This window comes from Protomyctophum bolini, assembly GCF_963924005.1.
Source record: "Protomyctophum bolini genome assembly, chromosome: 17".
NCBI classification, from domain to species: domain Eukaryota; kingdom Metazoa; phylum Chordata; class Actinopteri; order Myctophiformes; family Myctophidae; genus Protomyctophum; species Protomyctophum bolini.
In genome coordinates, this window is record NC_137878.1 from 16,736,622 (window position 1) to 16,753,088 (window position 16,467).

The window sequence follows — 16,467 nt, forward strand, 5'->3', positions numbered from 1 at the left end:
GTCTCCCAGCCATATATCCAGAGGGTCTGATAATAATAGGCTGCTATTGACTTGCAGGGTAGCTGTTAATCAAAACCAGTCCCCTGTCTGTCTGCCTGTCACTATATTCGTCTGCGTGCGTCTGTCTTTCTGTCTTGAATGTATGTGTGCCTGTCCTGACTGTTTTATCTTGCTGTCTCTATATTTTAGAGAGACAGAGCTAGAGAGAGGGTTGGAGGAGGAGAGAGAGAGAGGGGGGAGGGAGAACTCATAGGTCGAACGGCTTATTGTCTGTATCAGCCCAACGTGGAAGTCTATTTCCTTTTCAAAGCGCTGGCTAGGGTGGAGCGCCCCACCTACCGTCAGCTCCCAGACTTGCCGCATGACATGCCGCAGAAATGTGATGAGGTCAGCACATTTTGGGCACCTTTGGGCAAGTGGCTATGGCTGCTTTTAGCCCAAGGAGTGTATTTTGTGCAAAACTAATGATTGGAATGTATTCAGAATCATGAAACCCCCTAGTTTGACATGTCACATGCTACTTAAAGCAAAAGGAAAGTTTGTCATTTTTGCCTGCCATAGGATATTAATGGTATGGTCACAAGAAACTCTGTAAAAGAATTCCCCAATAGTGACAGCCGGTCAGCAAGTGGATTCATTAATGTATATGTATATAGACAATATTTTAGGCCAATAAAAAATACTATATACCAAATTACAGGGGGTGAAAATTAGCAATTGTACTAAAACACTGTAAGCAATACATCTGATGGTTGTACAATCATGCAATGTGATTGTGATGTCCATAACAAATCAAAAACAAAACAACGGCTGCGAGTAGACGCATGTAGTTGCAAGCAACCATTGAATCGAACCAATTGATTGAATCACTTGGGTGGACTTGCGTCGACATGCGTCACCATGCCTGGCGTGCAACAGGACATATCACACCGTTGGGACGAACACTAAAACCGTTTTGTTGCGTCTCGACTCTCTGCCCATTGGTGTGGTTTGGGCTTAAGAGAGGACGACGAAGGAAATGCGAGAGAGCATCGGAGGGAGTCGGGGGGTGAACGAGACATGGCTGAGGGGGGACAAAATAAATAATGAAGGGAAGAGCAGGAGAAAGAGAAGAAATAAAGGAAAGAAGAAATGCAAGAGCGTGGGAGAGAGTAAACGAGAGAGGGAGAGGGAGTGTGGTTGAGCTGTGTCAGCAGGATAGCAAGCACACAAACACTAACAGAAACCTCCAAATATGCAACAGTCATTCAACATTTAAACTGTGTTTTAATGGATTCCATGCATGTCAAATTGTACTCATAAGCCAATTCATTACCTTACCATAATGAGTAAGACTTCTCTGGGAGAGAGGTCCGATAGAGATACAAAAGTGCTACGGGCTAAGATTGAGTCTGAAGAGGTGAGTTTTCAGACTACGGCGCAAGATTGGGAGTGAGTCTGCAGTTCTGATTGCAATGGGATGTTCTTTGTTCATTCCATAGTTTTGGAGCCAGAAGGGAGAAGAGTCTGGGACGTGTGGCGCATGGTCCCGGCTCTTTTAGTGAAGGTTCTGCCAGCTTCTCTGTGTTGGCTGATCATGAAGAATCTCTTAATGACTGACCTCTCGCTTGTTTCCGTCCCCAGCCGATGACATCAAGCCGTGCCCCAGGTGCGGCGCTTACATCATCAAGATGAACGACGGCAGCTGTAATCACATGACCTGCGCTGTCTGTGGCTGTGAGTTCTGCTGGCTCTGCATGAAGGAGATCTCTGACCTGCACTACCTCAGGTAGGAACACGTCACACACGCACACACGCACGCACACGCACACACACACACACACACACACACACACACACACACACACACCATCGGCGATCACTCGAAATTAGTATGATTGTCCTCCTGCCATTGGGCCTGGTCGTCTGTGGGTCTTCAGGTGGCTGTAGAGGCCGATCCTTGATCTACACTCTACAGTCTCTATTGCAGTGGGTGCATATGTGAATGGTTGCCATGAGGGTGGTGGTGGTGTGAGGAGCCGTCTTGGTGGTAGGTCTCTCCTTTCTCAGTTGCCTCTTTGCTTCTGCGGCACAGTGGAGATCCTTTTCTATAGCTGTGCTGTGCCTGCATGGACCATCCTACTCCACATGCCTCTCTGGAGGGCAGCCTCCTCCCAGGTATTGAGGCTGAATAAGCGACAGACTCTCCTCTTCCTTCTGTAAATGATCCATTCTTCTATTTCAACGTCTCTCTCTCCTCTCCTCCTCACCAGTCCATCGGGCTGTACATTCTGGGGGAAGAAGCCATGGAGCAGGAAGAAGAAGATCCTGTGGCAGCTGGGCACCCTGATAGGAGCTCCGGTTGGCATCACCCTCATCGCCGGCATCGCCGTCCCTGCCATGGTTATCGGCATTCCAGTCTATGTGGGGCGCAAGGTGAGATAACAGCAGCCATGGTAGTATTGATGATGAGCATTATCATCGTCATTACTATCATCTTCATTGAAGTCAAAGAGTTGTAATGAAGTGAGTTGAGGTGTGCTCAGTAGATCATGTGATGAACAATGTTTTTTTTGGGGGGTTGTGCACCTGTATACAAAGGCAATGTCATTACATAATTATGGTACTTATTCATTAGACAGGCTATATGGAGACAAATCTGTGGACCGTGAACATACCAAAAAGTAGTGTGGCAGTGGCATGTTGTCATCACTTGGACAAACATTATGTATGTAACAAATACATGTCATGTGCAACAATAGCCTAATACATTTCAATATGTGTCCCTGCTCCAATGTCAGTAGATCCCGCTTCTGAACAGATTTCTCTCATTCAATGTAGACCTTGAGTGTGACCTTGACCTTTTACTATGTCAACCCAAACATTTCTATTCTGTGGGAAGGCTACTAATAATTCCCAGGTTTCCCACCAACTTTCGGGAAAGTTTGCCAATCCATATGATTTACACAACCTTCTCTAGTCAAAACGTAATTCTCTCTAAGCCCACTCATTCATACTACACTTGGAGAGCCGAAAAACTTGTTCCGGAAGAGCTACCCGACCCGTGTCTATGAAAGTAATTTCATACTACCATGGCTCGCCCTCACGGCTCGCACCATTGGTGGTGAGTGGAGACTCCCTCGAGCAGCAGCATGTGTATTCGCTCTGTCGAGCAGTGTGACGAGCTGGTTCTGGATAAGTATATCCTCTCAATATCCTCTGCTAAGCAAAGCAAGCATTTAGCTACTTATGCCTTTTACAACCACATAGTGTGAATTTGGATTTTCTGTACGCAAGTAAAGACAATGTTGGGAATTGGGTCGCCTGGTTTTTCATCTTAAAAAAATGGGTCCCCTGAAAAGAAGTTTGGGAACCACTAGTAACTAGGCTACATCACAGCCAGCAGCACTGCTGGTAGTGGAACAGATGGCTAAATTCATACCTGGACATCGCGACTCGCTGTGGGGAATTTGTGATGACCAAACCGGTAGGAGACTCAAATCGTCTCACTGGTCATTACATTATTGGGTAAGGAATGCGACAAAAGCAATTCAAGGTTTCAAGGGCTTTGTAATTGATAGAACATTAGTTTTTTGGGTGAATTACTCCTTTAACCCTATATACTTCCCCCAGGGGTCTATCCATGGTCCAGTCCTTTCTACATGTTTCCTATTTTGATGAATGTTCACGTATTACATGTGAAGGTTGAAGAGTTCATGTGATTAATGTGGGCAAGGTAAAACAATGGGGCATACCTCACCTACTGTAATAAATTCCTTTCTTCGCATTCTGTCGGTCTTTCAGCCTCAGCAGCACTGGCATTCGACTACTCGTAGTCTATAGCAGTTCATAACGTGGAAAGCCACTGCTTTCACTGTTGCCAAATTTTGGTTCTTTACAAGGAAAACTCTTTCACTTCCCTGCAATTTACAATGTTTCAAATGACACTGAAAGTATTTCTTTCTATTGATGTTGGCAGCTTCTGGCAGGCATTGAGGTCAGCCATTGTTGAGAAGCATGGTTGTAATTTCCTAGAAATACAGGTCAGGACATTCGGTTCCTGTTATGTTCAGCATAATGAAACTTCCATTACTCACTTCAGCATGCCACACAAGGTGTTAATTTGGTTTATAGACGGTAAGGTGACGTATTCTAAAAGTAAAGAAAAAGCAGCACACTCACGTCACCATGCAGGATAATTTATTGAGTACTAAGTTAAGTACCAACGCTCGACTTGGAAAGCTCTTCTTCATTGTGGCTATGAGTGTTCAGCCTTTTCTTCACTTTAAGACTTCTTTACCAAGGTTAGCAGCACCTCATCAATACTGGTGTGTGCCCTTCTCCTGGTTGTTTGATGGTTTGACTATCAATATCTGCACAAACTGTTAGAGCAGGAAGGCAGTTTTTCAGTGATTTGCTGAGCTGTTCAATTGCCTGCAAAGTATTTTTTAATCGGTTCTATTATGTTTTTTCTTTTCCATGTGAGACTGGATGTATAATAAGACCTTTAATGGTACATTGATATACCACCCTCTTGTGGATACTTTGTAGAACTGCATGTTTTGGATTCTGGCTTGATGTTCTTTGTTTAACATGGATAAACAACTAAACTAATTGGACTGTTACAATAGGAAATCCTCCCTTACACCGTGGCTGCTTGTTGCTCATGTTGTTTGAATCGTTTTAGCTTTTAAAGGTGCCTGAAAAATAATTAAAATAAAACATTATTTATTAGTACCGACATCCTATTCAGGACACATACTACATTACAGGGCGGTACCAACAAGAATAAAGAGCCGAACATTCCTTCTTAGCCTGGCATTGCCAGACTGATCACGTGGGATCACTCACACGTTCTGTCCACGATATGAGTCTGGACTTCGGTCATTTCTCGACCGCTTCGGACACGGGACGGCTCGCCGGAACCGGGACGGCACCCTGGCTGTGTTTTTGTGGGTCTGGCAGTTCTGGGGACATTTGAAAATTGTGGGAGCCAACAGTCTGGCAAGGCGAGACTACTGTCCAATTCAGCTGTGTTCACTTTATGCTTGTTCTTTATTGCAGATCCACGCCCACTATGAGCTGAAGAAGAGCTCTCGTCACAGGAGGAACCTGGCCATCACAGGAGGCGTGGCCTTGTCCATCATCACTGCTCCGGTCATAGCAACTGTCAGCGTCGGTAAGGAGCAGCACATTGTCTGTTCTCTCGTCTTTTTTTCCTGTTAATCGGTTAATTTTTGAGGGGCGCTAGCCCCTCCTATATACAGGTTTTTTTTTTTTTTTGTTCAATGTTGGATAGATAGATACTTTATTTGTCCTTTCGGAAATTTGTTTTGTGCACAGCAGTCATCAGGATATACATAAAACATGCAAACAAACAGATCACAGACAGTACATAGACAATATAGAAACAGTGCCAACAGAAGGCCACCAGTCATAGTTCCAAGAGGCATCACATCACACTTTATGCACGGAACTGAGATGTTTGTTTTAAAAAATGCCATTGACAATGAAGGGAAAATGTATTCATTTATTTATTTAGATATCAATCAATAGTAAATTAACTACTCTCATTGTCTCCCTCTGTTTCTTTTCCATAATTTCTCTCCCTACCACCCTCCCCCCCCCCCCCAACCCTCTCTCTCTCTCTCTCTCTCTCTCTCTCCCCCAGGTATTGGTGTACCCATCATGTTGGCATATGTCTACGGGGTGGTGCCTATCTCTCTGTGCAGAGGTGGGGGCTGTGGTGTGAGCCGGGGGAAGGGGCGGGGCGTACGGATAGACTTTGACGAGGATGATGGACCAATCACAGGTGAGGAAACCAAACATCACATTTGCAAACGGGCGGAGGATGTCTTTTAACATATCCAATGTTTCGTTTTTTAACCGTGCCTCTGCCTTTAGTGTTATTTCGAATGCAATCATTGCTACTTTTGAGAGTACAAAATTCTTTGCATAAAGCATGTATTTAAAATAGAATGATCTTTCTTTGTACCATTCTCGGTTCAGTGGCGGATGCGTGGCGTGCCCTCAAGTCTCCCAGCCTCGGGGAGAGCAGTCTGGATGGGGCGGCCAGCGGCCTGAGCACCACCTCCCCCAGCGAGGGCCTTTCTGTGGCACCAGGGGGCCTCGGGGACACTCCCCACTTTAACACCCTGGCAGGGGGTGCTCTGGGAGCCCGCACCGGCAAATATAGCAGGTAACAAAAAACAGATTACAACATACAATAGAATAGGTGTAGGCTGATGTTGACGTGGTTCCAAAGACATCCCCATGCTATCTCTTGCGCCTGAAAGAAACGACTCACGATGACCCATGTGTACATTTCATGTATTGTTCCCTTTCAGGCTGGAGGTGCAAGGAGGGGAACTGGCTAAGGAGTCAACCAAGAGGGAGTCCGGAAGCCTGGGTGCAGGCAGTGACTGTGCCAGCACCAGAGGCATGGCCGGATCCATAATCTCCTCCTACACACTACCTGACAGGTACTGTACGCAGTCATCACCGCTTTGTGTTTTGTTTATTGTGTTTCTTGGTCATTCTGTCCATGTACTTCTCAGCGTGTGTGTGTGTGTGTTAAGGAAGTACATAAATGTGTCTAACTTGTCTTCTCCTTGATTTCCCTATACCTTATTCAACTGTACCACATATAATAACCGGATTTAATCTTGAGCATGTTAAAATGTTCCATCTTGTTCCTCTTCAGGGAGTGCACCAACCTGGAGATTCAAGTGGACATTGAGGCCAAACCCAGCCACCTCTGCCTGACCAGCGAAGAGGACCTAACCCCGCCTCCGGGCACAGCCGCCATGGCAGACAGCCCGGGAGGGGAGGAGCCTCTGGACTGCAGCTCCAGGAGGGGCGGGGTAGCGTTGTCCGGCTCCGTGCTGGGCCTGTCGCCGGGCGCGTCCATCCGAGAGGGTCTCCGCGACGTCACCCTGGCTCAGCCGGAGAGCATCCGCAGCGACCTGGAGATGTCGGACACGCAGTCGGATGACATCGCCGAGCTGACGTCGGACGACTGTGACTCGCCTCACCCGAAGAGCGGTCGCCCGCTGTCCTTCTCCCACCAGCCCCTGCCCCAGCAGCCCCCGTCCTGCCGAGCGCTGAACCCCTCCACCGAAGGCCTTCACTGTCCAGCAGACAGCAGCGTAATCCTCTATGTCTGAGAGAACACTGGCTTGCACAGGATTGCACAAAAAAAAAGAAACTCCCCGACAATTCCATGTATTAGCTTTCACACGGTTTCATAGATTCATTTTGTTTTACTTTTTTGTTTCTTGTTCTTTTTTTTTCTCGATTCACTCACCAAAACCTTCTTACACGCAGACAGCCTTTATGTACTTTTACCTGTCAGTCTGTCTTATCTGTTGTTCTATTGACCTGTTAATATCCTCGCTGAGGTTATTCTCAGGATTCTACCTCTTAGATGATGTTTTATGTTTACTTCTTGGTGCAAAATGCCTTGGCTACTTAAGCAAAAAAAAAAATAGCAAACAAGAGGTACAAATTTGCCACAAGATATGGTAAAAATAAAGTATGAAATTAGATGGGTAAAAGTACTACGATGATGCTAAGATGTATTGCGGAAGCGAGAGACGGGGTGGAGGGGGTAAAGAAATGTGTGAATGTGCGTGGACTTGTACTATGTCTTGTTTATTTCCTATTTATATCTGAATGAACCTTGAATGGTATGATTTGCTGTATGCATGAGTCTGCATGACTATGTCTTGTGTGTGGAAGGTGTCAAAGTGCGGCGAGCTCCTGTGACACAGGTGAGAGTGTAGTTTTGCACAGAGTCGTTGTGGCTTAGCGGAGGTTATATCTGCACTTGAATCTAACTTGTCCTGCACAGAGAAGGAGATGTCCTCGAAAAGAGAGCCCATGCTCGCTGAGCTGTGGAAATGACAGAGTTCTGACAGTTAATGTGATGATCATGCTGGACTGCTATTATGATCTAATTTATTCTGTTCTATTGAAGTCAAATGAAATATGTCCACCGAGCTTTTAATATACAGCAATTAACCCTAAAATCTGTGTGATTTTAGATTTTTGCATTTTCACCCTTTGTCAAGTTCAGCCCGTGGTTCTGCCCATCTTCGCACCCATTGGTTGCCGTTTCGTGGTTGGACAAAAATCCTCTCTCCATCCACTACCATTGAAATATCATATCAATATTTCAGTATGCTGTGCATTAAATTCTTATTTTAAACTTGGTGTCATTAAAAAGCAAATTCAACATAGACTAGGCGGAACCAGGGCAGTTAGTCAGTCAGGGTCCAATCAGAAGGCTGACTATTTCTGTACATTTTTTTAAAATCTTGAAATTGATTGATTGAATATTATATTAACAATTTGGAAACAGTAAGAAAACTACATATTCAGTAGGCATTCGTAGAATCGGCTTCAGGTCTTAATGGGTTAAGCTACGTTTCAGGAAGTCAGCTGACAATGTCAGAACTCTTTCATTATTGCAAGGCTCTTGTATGCCTCGGATGATAGGACCACACCTGAAGTCAACCTACAGCCAGTTGCACATGCAAATGGCTGACTTGACTGCCTACCTGACTGCCTTACAGACAGTGGCAATGATGAAACTTTCTTTTTGACCAACGCAACACACACTGACTTAGTTTGCAACACGCTAACTGGCAAATGGTCTGACCCACTTGAATGTTGTTCTCTGTCTTTGTCTTTGTGTGCGAGCATGTGGAGCAGAGAGGATTGAATGATTGTTAGTTACAGAGCTGCAAAAGTCAGACAGACAAAATCCACAAGCTTACAGAGAGAGTGGAGCGAATGAATTCTTGATGAATGTATACGTTCGTACTGGATTTTTATTTTTGAATGAGCACTCGTGCACTTTATCTGAAATGTCTATCTTTTTTGCTGTCCGTTGTTTATTGCTATTACTGTGTTTACTGCATAAAATTGTCTGTGGTACAACCAAAATAAATCCACTACCAGAAAGCCTGTTTTATTGGATGTAACAGAGTTTGTTTCCTAAATGCTTTATATCCATATCTATGTTGGGGGTGGATGGGGTGAGGGGGTCAATCCACGCAGTTAATCAATTAATAACTCTGAAATATAGAGAATCCTATCTGTAAAAGTGTTACTCTTGTGTGAACCAAGGACTTAGTACTGTCTTTTAGAAAAAAGTAGTCAAATTATTTTTAATGTTGCACTATCAATCATAAGTGTCTGTATTGTATGCCAAATGGTGGATAACTCACTTTGGAATGAAACTCGTCCCCTGTTGATGCTGATCAGCTCTTCATAATCATACTTAATAACTGGAATAGGTTCATAGCTTTTTATTACATCTGTGCTTTAAGTTTTTATTTTATTTTTTAACAGGTTTTTCCTTCAATTCAAGGAATCAACTTGGAAGCTTTTTCATCTCAGAGTATATGAATCTACAGTACATGCAAGTAGTTGCTCATATGACTGGGCAGCACTTGGATTGGTCTGTTGATAATATGATTATCAGTCGTCACTTTGTTACTGCCCGTCTATTGAAATCAACACCATGAATGTACCATGTACTGACAGAACTTTCTGAATTACACTGAACTAGGGTGCCGGAAATTATGTATAAAGAAAGAACACAGTACTTGTGTACAATGGTTTTGAGTGTATAGATAGCAATATGTGACTGTTTTCAATATGTGTAACTGCTGGCAATGTTAAAGTCCTGCCCTGTGTTGGATTGTATATGCAGGACTATGAACAATATTTGTGGACTTTGGAGGAAAAAAATAAACAATCATCTGTTGTGCACCAAAATCTAGACTTTTCAAATTGATTGCATGAGAGAAAGTCTAAAGAACAGTACAGTAGGCCTATATGGCACTGAGTCAGCTTGAAACGTTACAGTAGGTTGGAAGAATAACATGTATGCAATATTATTCCATAGAATTATTCAAAAGGACATACACACACACACACACACACACACACACGTACACGCGCACGCACGCACAGTCACACACACACACACACACACACACACACACACGCGCGCGCGCACACGCACAAATAAGTTGTCCATTCACAGCAGTGTCGTAAAAAGAATCGAAGTCGAACTGCCGCTAAGTTTAGCTCTCTAACGTAAAGCAAAACGTTTGCTGTGCTTTCACGGAAGGTTAAAGTGGTTCCTGTAAAACACGGTAAATAAATATGCTTTGGATGCATTTGATTGATAGTTTGACCTGTTGTCTGGTGTATTAGATAAAACCTAAGCGTTATTCTACATGTTTGAATGAAAGTAATGCTCCAATTCATAATTAGAGCGAGTGGCCTTTTGACGTTAGCGTCAGAAGCTGTCAAGGGCTCTCTAACAACAGCTTGAAAACTGTTACATCTGTAAGAATATTTATAGTGAGTAACCTAAACAATATTACTGTGGACGGTACTAGGTTGATTGATTACTTTATTAACATGATTATTAACAACTGCACAGCAGCACAGGTAGTAGTAGCCCCATATGTGCCCTCTCCCTACGCTCATTCTGTAGCTCCGAGATGAGGTCACACACTAGCCCCCTACCACGCGTTTCAGGAACGGCCTTCAACGGCGCAAGCTTCCGCAGTGTACATTTCTTATCCTTACCACACCATTAATCCAAAAAGTGTATGGACAATGCACCTTTACACTAATTCATACATAGGAGCGGCGCAGAAAATCCCGCCGCTCCTATGTATGAAAGCCTTTACGTCCCGTCTTTTGTCAGTCGCTTCCATGTTTATCAAGGAAGTGTGCGTGTGCGCGTGCATGTCGAGTGAACTGAAGTCAGTTGGAAATTTCGACCAGGGGAGGCGCCGGGGAGGCGCTAAAGCTTTTCAACTTCCTTGATAAACATGGAAGCGACTGACAAAAGACGGGACGTAAAGGCTTTCATACATAGGAGCGGCGGGATTTTCTGCGCCGCTCCTATGTATGAATTAGTGTAAAGGTGCATTGTCCATACACTTTTTGGATTAATGGTGTGGTAAGGATAAGAAATGTACACTGCGGAAGCTTGCGCCGTTGAAGGCCGTTCCTGAAACGCGTGGGAGGGGGCTAGTGTGTGACCTCATCTCGGAGCTACAGAATGAGCGTAGGGAGAGGGCACATATGGGGCTAAGGTAGTAGTAGTAGTACAACAGACTGTACAGTCAGTCAACGGTTATGCTAGCCCCTCTCGGAACCCCCTGGGTCAGCCCAATCCGAACCGAACCGGGCTGACCCGTAGGGTTCCTGGTCACGCTAAGATTTTTCAATGCGATTGTTGGGACGCGGATATACGCAAACTCATCGTTTAGTCGATCGGCGCGGTATTACGACGCTTTTTATTGTGTTTGTTTACGGATGTGCGAACTATAAGTACCTTACATACCTCTGATAAAATCTCCTGTGTCGCGGAAGCCGTTAAGTATTTTTAATCCATGTTTGATTAAAAATGTCGCTTTGATTTCTTCTTGTTTATTTACCGTTTATTGTACCGCCTCCCGATGTGCGGTTGGCTTTGCGGGCTATGTCCCTGCCTCTGATCTGCTCCGTCATAGCTGTAGCACCACTAGCTAGCCAGATAGGCGGTACAATGAGGTGTCAATAAACAAGGTAGGAAGAAGCGACATTTTTAATCAATCATGGATTAAAAATACTTAACGGCTTCCGCGACACAGGAGATGTGTCGGTATGGTATGTAAGGTACTTATAGTTCGCACATTCGTATGTCAATACATGAATAAACATGGTAAAAGCGCGCAGAAGTCCGTCTCATGGCGTGTTTACATTGTATTTGTTTGTGCGTAACTGGCGACAGCCCAGCGTGAAGCAGGACCCAATGCAGTAAAGTCATAAAAGTGTCAGAAACTTTACTACATTCGGGTTCTGCTTGCGGGGCTACGGTTATGCTAGCCAAAAACCTGCAGGACGGCTGTATTTTAGATAAACATGAAACGCATTATTTGACGCCAATTAGAAGATTTAGGTTTAATTGGCGGTTCAAATACATCTATTGACTGTTATAGTAGTTGGCCGACCTGTACGCAGATACAGCTCCAGAAGTCTGTTTTTCCTCAGAAAATTGCACTCTTTATGTTAATCCCCAAAATGACTGTGGCTATCACAGGTTTTGTAGAAATAGTAGGCCCGGCCGTACGTAATTTTTAAAAATAATTATATATTGGACCCTCATTTGTAATTGGTATTTTACTATTTTGTATTTAATCAAATAAATAATAATAATAATAATAATAATTTGAGTATATATTCAGATTTGCACACTGTTAAGGTGGGTTTGTTAAAATCGAATGTGACACAGATTTCCTGGTTTTAATGGGTTAAAAGGATATTTCACTTTAAAAAAAATATTGGTAATTTCATCATCTACTCAGGCTTATGGGAACAGACATTTTTGAAGTTGCTTGATTCAGTATTTAGATATTTGATATACATTTTCTGCCCCGCCCCTTCCTATACAAACCCATTATAACTTAAAACTCCATTTTAACCATGATAGATTCATCGAAAACACCTGACCTATTTTCTGTTGACTGATAATAAATAATAATAAAGTTTAGGTGTTTTTGATTAATCTATCATGGTTAAAATGGAGTTTTAAGTTATAATGGGTTTGTATAGGAAGGGGGTGGAGCAGTTCAAATGAATATTATCAAATATCTTCTTTTTTTTTAAAGATTTATTTAATGATAATGCAAACATCATCATTCAAAACAACGAATTACAGAATCATGATGTTCTTTTTTTAAACAAGAGAAGACAAACTAAAAAAAAAAGGAAACTAAAAGCAGCAAAAACAACCCCCACCCCAACCCCGAATATCAAATATCTAAATTGTAAATACTGACTGAAGCAACTTAAAAACTGCCCGGGGTGTTCACATGAGCACATCAATAGATCATATTTTTAATATCTGGATTGGAATCTAGAGTTACAATACCAACCCTTGACAGCCCAGCATTCAGCCAAACAGAAAAGTCCTATCCGTCTGATTGTAGTTAAACTCACCAACATTGCAGCTGTACGGAAAGCTTGAATTATCCTCTTTCTATTTTTTTCTAAGTATAAGTTAACTATGACACTTCTCTGCGTAAATAATCAAGTTGGTGCCCTAATCTTAACCGATTTAAAACCGGGAAAGCATCTGTATCACTTTAGATTTTAACCACTTTTCTTTAACCATTACTTTATCCGTGGCTGTTTAAAAATTGAAAATATTGTGTACTACGAGCTTGTTGTCGATCTGCTATTTTCGAGAAATAGTGAAATCTTTGAATATACAGCTCCTTGCAAAAGTTTTGCAAGGACGTTTCTTCCTTAGGCTTAATATAATTCTAAAAGTGAAATTTAGATTTGTTTGATTTGTTTTAATCTTGATGATTATGGCATACAGCTAATGAAAATCAAAAAATCATAAACCTTGTATGTCTGCTATGTCTCCAATCCATCCATCTTTCAGTACCATGCCGTTCGTCGACTTACAGGGCCGGTTGGGCATCGACATAGACAAATGGATCCTGATCCAGAGTGGGGCGCAGCCCTACAAGCGAGCGGCAAAGTGCCATTCCTTTGAGAAGGAGTGGATCGAGTGTGCCGATGGCATTGGGCAAACCCGCGCCAAGAAGGAGTGCAAAATTGAGTTTGACGACTTCTACGAGTGCATGCACAGGCAGAAGACGGTGAGTGTAGTGTCTGCTGCCAACGGTTGTTTTCATAATCTCTTAAAGTTTACATTTGTTTCTTTATCTTATTTGTGCCTATAAGATAAATCAGAATAAGGCATTACCTGTCTGTAATAATCACAGGTTTCTTACCACCATGAACAAGACGGGGTCTGTTAACAACATGGCTTTGCTCTTACATCAAAACTGATTAAAAGATTAAAGTTCTCATTCTAAAATTATTAAATGGAGACATGGAATTGCTGTTAGTATTCTGGAGAAAGTGAAAATTAACTGATAGTAATTGTAAATTACTGATGAAAAATGTTATATACTATACTATGCAACTGCATACTACAATGTCTAACTGCTTGCAACTAAATGCTTGTAACTGTACATCTGCTATTTTAAGCATGCGACAGCCTCACACAATTGAATATAACTCGGGCTTAAGCATTTTGTTCCTCTTCCTTCCCTCTCTAGAACGAACGGCTGTATCAGATCCGTCAGCAGAGAAAGAAGCTGGTGAAGGAGGGGCAATACATCACCCCACCCCACCACTCAGGCAAGGAAGAGCAGAGACCCTGAGGGAGCACACGTACTGCCTGTGTCCGCCCCACCCAACCTTGTGTATAATAATTCATATATATTGTCCCTCTACACTGTACAAGTTCACAAATAAATGTTATTATTGACCATTTTTTTCTTTGTTTTTTTTATTTTTTGGTGTAGGAGATGTGAAGAACAGGTATGGATATTATTTGAGTTAAATATGGGATCCACAGGGGGGCACAGTCGGTAGTGCTGTCGCCTCGTAGCTAGAAGGTCCTGGGTTCGATTCCCGCTGGGGGGAAACTGTGGGTGCTGGGGGCGTGTTCTCTCCTCCACATCATCAGTGCCCATACCGGAGTGGGGGTTGGCGAAAGGGCCTTTCATGTTCTCCCCGTGTCCCCTAGGGTAGGTACCCTCGTAATCCTGGTCTCTAAACTACCTCCCCCTGGCCAGCCGGGGCACCTGATGGAGGGGGAAGGAACTGGTTGGAATAACGTGTTCCTTCAACACGCTATACGTCCGGCCAGGGAAACTCCCCTGTCACGTGAAAAGAAGCAGCTTGGACTCCTCATGCAGGGAGCATGAGGTTAGTCCGCTTCCCCCCAGGTTGGCAGAGGAAGTGTAGTGCCTAAGATTACATTAGATAATTGACACTGGGTGAAAGAATTGATACAAATCTAAAGAAAATAAATATGGGATCCACAGGTGAACTTAACTGTACAGCCAGTTCTGTTTCTAAATCACTCGGTGTGTGTGCTTTGGACGTACATAATTATTTTAATTTAGACCATAAGGACTCAAGATTGTGCAAATGGGTGGATACAATACATCATGTCTTAATAAAAATTGACCCAATTGGAAGGTTAACTGTTGCACTTAATTTTCTTAACCTGCAGAGGGCAGACTAAATTCAACTAAACCACTCTATAGATTGGTAAGTAAAAACTCCCTTGGGATGATGAGAGAACGACGAGTGGGCGTGCTGATGTGAATGGATGCTCTTTGACATTGCGATTCAATTACTAGTATTTTAAAGTGAGCTGATGAGATTACAACGTTCTAAATACCACCACTAGATGGCGCCTGTAACGCAGATATCCCCTTCTGGGAGCCTGCAATGTTTAGGTCTGCACTGCAAGTGACTTCTATTATGAAACTGCATGCATTTATTTATTAGGTAACTATTGAACCAATTTTGTTTGAGGTAACATGGCTGCTTATGTGGCAGAACACAATGAATTAATCGCTATGAATGCAAGTAGTCTTAACTGTAAAACGGTAATGTAAGACCTGGTCCCATTCTTCATCACAAGGTTTCAATTTGTTTTATTATTTTATAGGCCAAAACCACGGTCATGAATGATGAACAGTACACGTGCACTTTGACAGCTCATGTAGTGCTCTAACTTATTAGCCTGCTGCCTAGCTATAATATGATCAACAGAGATCAAACTGACCCCTGATTATCATCGCAGTAGTAGCCTATTTTTCACGTGACCAGTCAAACAGAAATACCATTAGCTGTTGTTTGATTAAGACCGTATAGTCGGCTCTGCCCCGCTAATCCAGAACTGTCGGCCAGCATTCCCTTGCACTCTGTGACAGCCATGCAGGGCCGAAGCATGGAGGAGATATGAGTCACATAGGCCTATAGCCCCTAGTGGGATGCATGGGTCATGGGATGAATATGGAAGTGATTCTCAAAGTGAGGTCTGGGGACCCCAGTGTTCCTTGACGGCGTTCCAGAGGGGTCCCCAGCAAAAGGAGCTATAATTTATCAGTTTAACCCTATCAATGAACCCTATGCATTGGCTCTTCTTTGGCAATAGACTATTGAGAGCTTGTATCTGCTATTTAAACAAAAAAATAAGTGGACTATATTTTTATTATATAATTGTTATATACGGTCCTTGTCCCTGGCACAAAATATTTTTGATGTGGGTCTGAGGCCCAATAGACTATGAATTTGGGCATCCTTGACATGAAACAGTTTGATTACCACCCACTATCTGCAATAGAGGGTTGGGCACTATAAACTAATGTTTTCACTGGTGTGGCGTGGTGCCCCATGCTGAAGACTGCCTGGCCCTGCACGCTATAGTCTTGGCTGGGAGAGGCTCTGCAGTTCAGATAAAAAATATATATGTAATGCTTATCCTTTCCCAGATGTTGGACAACAGAGTATATGCATGTTGGAACTTGGATGAGGTGTGTGTGTGTGTGTGTGTGTGTGTGTGTGACGCTGACGCACGCATTTGCGTGATAAAGA

The 16,467-nt window shown here is 43.2% G+C and overlaps 2 protein-coding genes across 2 annotated transcripts in view; both read left to right on the plus strand.

The window, feature by feature from the left end:
- Nucleotides 1-8,945, plus strand: part of rnf19b (ring finger protein 19B) — a 28,851-nt gene extending 19,906 nt beyond the window's left edge. The window contains exons 4-10 of the mRNA XM_080787654.1: nt 1,624-1,768; nt 2,253-2,415; nt 5,044-5,158; nt 5,651-5,791; nt 5,989-6,178; nt 6,327-6,461; nt 6,683-8,945. Of these exons, the coding sequence (XP_080643780.1) occupies nt 1,624-1,768; nt 2,253-2,415; nt 5,044-5,158; nt 5,651-5,791; nt 5,989-6,178; nt 6,327-6,461; nt 6,683-7,145 (1,352 nt within the window). The 3' untranslated portion in view covers nt 7,146-8,945. The remainder of the gene's footprint in view (nt 1-1,623; nt 1,769-2,252; nt 2,416-5,043; nt 5,159-5,650; nt 5,792-5,988; nt 6,179-6,326; nt 6,462-6,682) is intronic.
- Nucleotides 8,946-10,065: 1,120 nt separating this feature from the next.
- ndufs5 (NADH:ubiquinone oxidoreductase subunit S5) lies at nt 10,066-14,342 on the plus strand. The gene is made up of 3 exons (XM_080787377.1): nt 10,066-10,148; nt 13,445-13,664; nt 14,130-14,342. The coding sequence occupies exons 2-3, from the start codon at nt 13,449-13,451 to the stop codon at nt 14,232-14,234; spliced, it is 321 nt and encodes a 106-aa protein (XP_080643503.1). The 5' UTR covers nt 10,066-10,148; nt 13,445-13,448; the 3' UTR covers nt 14,235-14,342.
- Nucleotides 14,343-16,467: the final 2,125 nt, after the last annotated feature.

What these genes read in the sequence shown, in the direction of transcription:
- ndufs5 (XM_080787377.1), top strand. Translation starts at nt 13,449, where the DNA reads ATGCCGTTCGTCGACTTACAGGGCCGGTTGGGCATCGACATAGACAAA. An exon ending in GCATGCACAGGCAGAAGACG is followed by an intron (nt 13,665 to 14,129) that starts GTGAGTGTAGTG and finishes TTCCCTCTCTAG; the next exon opens with AACGAACGGCTGTATCAGAT.